Here is a 7,490-nt window from a genome sequence, read left to right on the forward strand (position 1 = left end):
CGATTCGAATGGTACCACACTCCGCAACAACGGCTCGCATCATCGGGTGCAGAAGAAGCGCCGCACAGAGGCGGCAGTGGGGGCGGCGGTGTAGCGGCGGCCACTCCTGCGCATCGGAGGCAACAATTCAGCGTTCGCTGAAGCGCAGACACCTGCTAGGGAGGCTCCTGCAGAGCTGGCGGCTCAGCAAGCATTCCAGGCTTCAAGTATGTGGCGTTGTCAGGGCGCCTGCTCACTTCACATCACCCAGTACGCACCTGGTAACATTTTGGGAAGCGTGCACGCAAGGAGAGAGGGTGAAAGAGGCTGGGCCAACCATCACCCCTTGCTGGGACGCTCAGGTGCGCGCCATTGGCGCTGGTGGCACCATAAAGGCACGAGGAAATGTATGTAGGCCACGGGAGAGGGCGGGAAGGATGTGGAAGAGGCGAGCACAGGGCTCCGCAATTGCCAATTGCTTGTGTGAGCCCCTTGGGCGCCCCACAGAGCGTCGAATGAACCCATTGTGAGTGCTGGGGGGTGGGGTATGAGAGCCGCAAGCGGGCATGCATGCATCTGGCCACCTGGGCCTTACTGAGGCCAGGGTGGAAGGGGCCGTGGTGCCTTTTGCTCCGTTTCTTCTCAGACAGGCCTCCCTCCATCGGGGGGTTCTGAGGAGTGCCCGAGCTGCGAAGCAACCAGCGCCGCCCAGTCCGCCCTCGGCCTGCTGCCTGGCACTCGACGCTGCCTCGGCACTCGATGGCGGGCTCCAGCCCGCCCTCTCGCCTTTGCCTCGGCCGCGTCAGCCTGCCTCGGGCTCTCTGGTCGCGCGGGCAGCAGCACATGTGCAGATGTCTGACATGGCGGCAGGGGAGAGGGGGGAAGGCAGGCTCGCTGCAGCTGGGGCTTCTGCGGACCGTTTGCCCGCCGGCGGTACCCCACGTAACGGGCAACGGTGGGCGCAGCTGGCAGGCAGAGCAGGGCGCGCATGATGGGGGCGCGGGCAGGCAGGTGGGACGAGGCGGCACCGCACCCTAACGTCCGGGGGCGGCCTGCGGCTCCTACACACCAGCACGCCCCCACACTCTACCCTAACGCCACCGCACCCCCCCACACCACCACACCTAACGGACAGCGGGTGGTGGGGGCGGCAGGCACAGCTGGCAGGCAGAGATGCGCGGGCGCATACGCTGCGCAGTCGCACACGGCCTGTGTGCTGAGCGCGCGGGCAGGCAGGAGGGACGAGGGTGGAGGGCAGGCAGGTGGGGGAGCTGCTGCCGGCGGGAAGGTCGGTGAAATGCTTGTCATCATGCACATTAACTGTGTGGGCGTTTCGTGTCGCGTTTCGTGTCGCGAGCGGCAGGCAGGAGTGGAGACGGCAGCCGCCAGCTCGGTTGATTGGCACTGCAAGCTGCGATGCAGTCTGTCTGCAACTAGACTAAATAGCGGCGAGGAAGCAGCTGCGGCAGCCGACGGGTGGTGCCCGACGGGTGGTGCGGCATGTGGAGCAAGCTGGCAGTGTGGCAAGCAGGGTCGGTGTGAAGAGGGGGTGTCAGCGCTTTCCATGGCTGGTCATGAGACCACAGGGTTTGGCACCAACCATCGCAGGGCTAAAACACATACTCTGCCGCCGCTGCCCACGGCACGCTTTACTGCCTGCCTCCCTCACCCAACCTGCTGCTCCACCCTACCCTCCCACAGGTACCCCCCCTTGAGCTGTCCTGGCGCCGCTGACAGCACCCCGTCTCTGCCACCTTTCGTTGTCGCTGCCGGCAGCGCTGGGCCTGCTGTTCTTCTCGCTGTGGGCAGCGCTCTCCTCCGTGGACACATGCTGGAGGAACGACCGCGAGGTGCTAGCTCACTACATGGTGCCAGGCGTGGCCAGCGAGCTCTTCCAGCGAGCTGTGAGTAAAGGGGGAGGATGTGGGGGCTGTGGGAGATGTGCCTAACAGTGCCTGGCATGGAGGCGGCGCATGGGACGTGTGTGGGAGCGCAGTCCAACGGGATATTCATGGCTTACGTCGCTGCCGCCGCCGCTGCCTGCAGGTCGGCATCTGCAGCTCTGCGATGCTGAGCCGGGCAACTGGTGGCACGTCATCACCCGCTAGGGCACAGGGTACGGGGTGCACTGGTGGAGCTGGAGCAACTGGCGTTTGGCTCACAGGTGGGGTGGGGTGGGTGGGGGTTGCTGGTGGAGCGCAAGCAGGGGAGTTGGGTATGGTGGCGGGTGCCGGGGGGGGATGAGGGCAGTCAGCGTGCCTCGAGAAGTCGCGCAGTCTTGTGTGATGTAATGCCCGCCGCCACCGCGCTGCTGCACCCACCCTGCCGGCCACCGCCACCACCAACACCAACTGCGCGACCACATGCAAGCAAAACCACCACTCACCCTCGAGATCCCCTTCCTCCCGCTGACATGTGTATGTGTGGGGCTGTGGGGGTGCCTGTGCAGGGCATGCCAGGGGTTCCGATCCGGGCTGGCGAGCTGCAGCGCCTGCAGGCAGGTATCCAGGCAGACAAGCCGGACGCTGTGGCGGCGGCGGCATGAGTGGCCGTGCTGCAGGGCGAGGCGGCGGCACAGCAGGCGCCGCAGGCGCCGCAGGAGGAAAGGGATGCGGAGGGTGGCAGCCAAGGTGGTGGGGCTGCAGAGGCAAGCACCAGATACGGGCGCAGCTGTCGGCGGCGGCCTGCCCCCTGCTGGGGGACAGCCTGTACCAGCCGCTGGCCTCACCAGAGCTGCGATTGGTGGGGGGATGGAGGGGTGTAGTGGCGCTGGCGCTGCGGCATGCAGAGTGCATGTCAAGTTCGGGTCAAGCTCGGAATTTTAATGAAAACATTAATGCTCGGGTGATCGGCAGTCACCTTGCAGTCAAAACTCATCATGAATCAAGCGAGCAGGTGAAACAATGGCAGAACCGGTGCAGTCCAACTAGCACGGGCGCAAGGCACATGTGCCTGTGCAAGGCGGGTACATCATGCATATATGGGAGCGCGAGGGGAGACCTCCCTCGTGATGGGTGCAGGCAAAACAGAAGCGCGAGGGCTCATGAATTATTCCAACAGGCTGAAGAACGTGATCCTCATCCGTCAAGGTGCTGTGTGCGAACGGTCAAGTAACGTCGCCAGCTTCATGTTCCCTCCCATATGCGCGTTGGGTCGAACCACAAATCAGGATGTGCAGTCGATTACAGCTGCTCCACTGCATGATGCGGCGGTGGTCTCCAGCAGGGAGCAGGACTGGAAGCTGGTGACTCCTGGAGATGCAAATTCGCAGCCTCCGTTGTAGGAAACAACGTTGGTGGAGCCGTCGCTGAATGCAGCCGCGGGCAAAACGGCGGGCGAGGCGGAGCCCGGGAAGTTGGCGGTGCGGCACAGCAGCACGGCGGCCGTGACATCGATGTTGTCGGCACACAACGGCCACCAAACACGGTTGCGCAGCACCTCCACACGGCCGCTAGAACTGTCGATGCCGCCCACCAGACGAGTTGTGCCCGGCCAGTACATGGGCTCTGCAACCCCAAGGATGAAGGGGAGGAACGATAAGAGTCAGGGACTTGGGAGCGCTGCAGACAGCCCGCCCCCCCCGCAGGGTGGAGGTGGGGGGCAGCATTGCAGCCCGCAAGGGCGGACGCTGCAGGGCACACATCTGTGAGCGGCAAACCAGCTGCAGCCCCTCCCGCCGAACCTGTGTCGTTGAAGCATGCTACGCTGATCTCGTTGTTGGCGCCGCCAAACCAGTCGGGTGGCGGGCCAAAGGTGCAGTCTATGATGCTGGTCTCGCTGCCGGGGCACGAGTAGGTGTAGTACTGCACGTCTCCATCAGAGGGCAGGTAGAGGCTGGCACCTCCGGAGCCCACATCCACCAGGTTGCGGGTGAGGTTTAGCGTGGCGCACGTCGCGCGTGCCACGTCGGCCGCCGCCTGGGGGTCGTAGCCCCACACAGCCGCCCAGGTGCCGTCGCCGCCATACACCTCCAGGCGGCCTGCCCAAGGCACACCCGCGCCCGAGAAGGCGACAGGCAGGGTGGGCACAACTGCAGGAGGCAGGGGGAGTGCAACAGGACAGCAGGTGGGACAGCAGGTGGGACAAGAGGGTGGGATCGCGGCTGCGTCAAGACTAGAACAAGTTGGTTTTGGCGGCATGCATGTGCGCATGCCGCGGCTGGGAGTCACTGGCCCCCAGTAGACGCACCGGTGGAGGGGTTGCACTCGACTGCCGATGGCAGGCATGTGTCCCAGTCCACGATGCCCATGTCGGCTGCCTGGACGCCCGGATAGGTGCGGTCTACGAAGGTGCCGGTGGTGACGTACCGCCTGGGCTCAAAGAAACCGCCGTAGGTGCCTGGCGGCAGCTCCTTGCCCATGCCCCCCACAAAGCCCGCCTGGCGGCACGCTTGTGCCGCGCCGTGCTGGGCAAAGTAGTAGCCCCCGTTGGTGCACGCTGGCAGCCACTCGCCGTTGAACAGCACCTCGGGGCGGCCGTTGTGTGGGGCGGTGCCGTTGACAAGGCGCACCGTGGAAGACAGGTAGGGCAGCTCTGCGGACGCGGTGGGGGGGCGAGCAAATCAGGTGTGACAGGTAGGTGCCTGCAGGGGCTGGGAGGCGCCTGGCAGCGCTGCCGCTAGCGCTGCCTGCTGGTAGCAGCGCATGCGCTGGCAGCGCCGCTAGCAGGCAGGCATGCGGGCCGTGGGACCTCCCCCAGCTGCATCGCGCCCCTCCAAGCACGCACCACCGTCTGCCAAGCACTGCACGGTGAGGTAGTTCGCGTTTACTACGAGCTGGGTGTTGGAGCCCAGGGTGCAGTTATCAATGGAGGTGGCGCCGGGGGGACAGGTGACGGTGCTCCAGCTGGGCGTGACCTCCTTCTGGATGAAGACTGGAACAGGCACAACCACGGCGCCACTGAAGCCAAGGGCGGCGCACGCCAGCTCAGCCAGCTGCGTGTGGTTGGAGTTGCCGTTGCTGCTCACCGCACCCCAGGCGCCGTTGAAGCGCAGCTCGAGGCGGCCCGAGTTGTTGCGCCCGCTGCCCGAAAGGTGCACGCCCGCGGTGGCCATGTCTGCGCGGGTAGAGGGGAGGGTTGCGAGGGGCGGGTGTAATGGCACTGTGGAGCTGCATCTGCAGAGCTGGGAGCTCCCACCTGGGAGCCAATATAGAACAGAAACACAGGACGGCATCGGCGCAAGCTGTGCTTGGTTTGCCCGAGCGTTGCACAAGCGGCTGCAGCGTGCGCACCGGGCGATGGGTCGCAGATAACGGCGGCGGCGGCTGCGCAGCTAGTGCTGACTGAAGTCCGGCAGCCGAAGAAGTCCGGGAAGAAGGCATTGGGGGGGCAGGTGTCGCCAGAGACGACCAGGGTGGTAGAGGTGCCGTCGGCGAGTGATCCAAAGGTGTCCGGTTTGGCCAAGCTGCCGAGGCCTCCATGCCAGCCGGCAGCGCGACACGCGACGGCGGCGGCTCGCGGGCCGAAGCCCCCCGCGCAGACAGGTTTCCACTGGCCGTCGCCCATCAACTGCTCCACTCGGCCCTCGCTGGGAACGCTGCCGTTCAACAGGCGCACCGTGATCAGCGGGGGCTGCGGCGCAGGCGTCGTGGCAGAGCAGTCCAGTACGGCGTGGCCTGAGCAGAAGCCTGATGAGGTTTCCAGCAGGGAGCAGGACTGGAAGCTGGTGACTCCTGGAGATGCAAATTCGCAGCCTCCGTTGTAGGAAACAACGCTGGTGTTGGCATCAGAGAAGAACTCTCGGTTGAGGACGGCGGGCGAGGCGGAGCCCGGGAAGTTGGCGGTGCGGCACAGCAGCACAGCGGCCGTGACATCGATGTTGTCGGCACACAACGGCCACCAAACACGGTTGCGCAGCACCTCCACACGGCCGCTAGAACTGTCGATGCCGCCCACCAGACGAGTTGTGCTCGGCCAGTACATGGGCTCTGCAACCCCAAGGATGAAGGGGAGGAACGATAAGAGTCAGGGACTTGGGAGCGCTGCAGACAGCCCGCCCCCCCCGCAGGGTGGAGGTGGGGGGCAGCATTGCAGCCCGCAAGGGCGGACGCTGCAGGGCACACATCTGTGAGCGGCAAACCAGCTGCAGCCCCTCCCGCCGAACCTGTGTCGTTGAAGCATGCTACGCTGATCTCGTTGTTGGCGCCGCCAAACCAGTCGGGTGGCGGGCCAAAGGTGCAGTCTATGATGCTGGTCTCGCTGCCGGGGCACGAGTAGGTGTAGTACTGCACGTCTCCATCAGAGGGCAGGTAGAGGCTGGCACCTCCGGAGCCCACATCCACCAGGTTGCGGGTGAGGTTTAGCGTGGCGCACGTCGCGCGTGCCACGTCGGCCGCCGCCTGGGGGTCGTAGCCCCACACAGCCGCCCAGGTGCCGTCGCCGCCATACACCTCCAGGCGGCCTGCCCAAGGCACACCCGCGCCCGAGAAGGCGACAGGCAGGGTGGGCACAACTGCAGGAGGCAGGGGGAGTGCAACAGGACAGCAGGTGGGACAGCAGGTGGGACAAGAGGGTGGGATCGCGGCTGCGTCAAGACTAGAACAAGTTGGTTTTGGCGGCATGCATGTGCGCATGCCGCGGCTGGGAGTCACTGGCCCCCAGTAGACGCACCGGTGGAGGGGTTGCACTCGACTGCCGATGGCAGGCATGTGTCCCAGTCCACGATGCCCATGTCGGCTGCCTGGACGCCCGGATAGGTGCGGTCTACGAAGGTGCCGGTGGTGACGTACCGCCTGCCCATGGGCTCAAAGAAACCGCCGTAGGTGCCTGGCGGCAGCTCCTTGCCCATGCCCCCCACAAAGCCCGCCTGGCGGCACGCTTGTGCCGCGCCGTGCTGGGCAAAGTAGTAGCCCCCGTTGGTGCACGCTGGCAGCCACTCGCCGTTGAACAGCACCTCGGGGCGGCCGTTGTGTGGGGCGGTGCCGTTGACAAGGCGCACCGTGGAAGACAGGTAGGGCAGCTCTGCGGACGCGGTGGGGGGGCGAGCAAATCAGGTGTGACAGGTAGGTGCCTGCAGGGGCTGGGAGGCGCCTGGCAGCGCTGCCGCTAGCGCTGCCTGCTGGTAGCAGCGCTGCCGCTAGCGCTGCCTGCTGGTAGCAGCGCATGCGCTGGCAGCGCCGCTAGCAGGCAGGCATGCGGGCCGTGGGACCTCCCCCAGCTGCATCGCGCCCCTCCAAGCACGCACCACCGTCTGCCAAGCACTGCACGGTGAGGTAGTTCGCGTTTACTACGAGCTGGGTGTTGGAGCCCAGGGTGCAGTTATCAATGGAGGTGGCGCCGGGGGGACAGGTGACGGTGCTCCAGCTGGGCGTGACCTCCTTCTGGATGAAGACTGGAACAGGCACAACCACGGCGCCACTGAAGCCAAGGGCGGCGCACGCCAGCTCAGCCAGCTGCGTGTGGTTGGAGTTGCCGTTGCTGCTCACCGCACCCCAGGCGCCGTTGAAGCGCAGGTCGAGGCGGCCCGAGTTGTTGCGCCCGCTGCCCGAAAGGTGCACGCCCGCGGTGGCCAT

General features: G+C 65.7%; 2 protein-coding genes across 2 annotated transcripts in view; one reads left to right on the plus strand and one right to left on the minus strand.

Moving 5' to 3' along the window:
- The window catches only part of CHLNCDRAFT_140162 (hypothetical protein), a gene marked incomplete at both ends in the record, with an annotated part of 3,106 nt that extends 3,012 nt beyond the window's left edge, over positions 1-94 (plus strand). Inside the window, one exon of the mRNA XM_005843483.1 lies at positions 53-94. Within this exon, the coding sequence (XP_005843545.1) occupies positions 53-94 (42 nt within the window). The remainder of the gene's footprint in view (positions 1-52) is intronic.
- A 3,050-nt stretch (positions 95-3,144) lies between these two features.
- CHLNCDRAFT_140164 (hypothetical protein) lies at positions 3,145-7,490 on the minus strand (the record flags this gene model as incomplete). Its single annotated transcript, XM_005843535.1, has 8 exons — positions 3,145-3,485; positions 3,662-4,009; positions 4,168-4,512; positions 4,705-5,034; positions 5,211-5,906; positions 6,083-6,430; positions 6,589-6,939; positions 7,163-7,490. 8 exons carry the CDS (start codon positions 7,488-7,490, stop codon positions 3,145-3,147), a joined length of 3,087 nt encoding a protein of 1,028 aa, XP_005843597.1.

The sequence above is a fragment of the Chlorella variabilis genome, assembly GCF_000147415.1.
Source record: "Chlorella variabilis unplaced genomic scaffold CHLNCscaffold_29, whole genome shotgun sequence".
Taxonomy (NCBI): domain Eukaryota; kingdom Viridiplantae; phylum Chlorophyta; class Trebouxiophyceae; order Chlorellales; family Chlorellaceae; genus Chlorella; species Chlorella variabilis.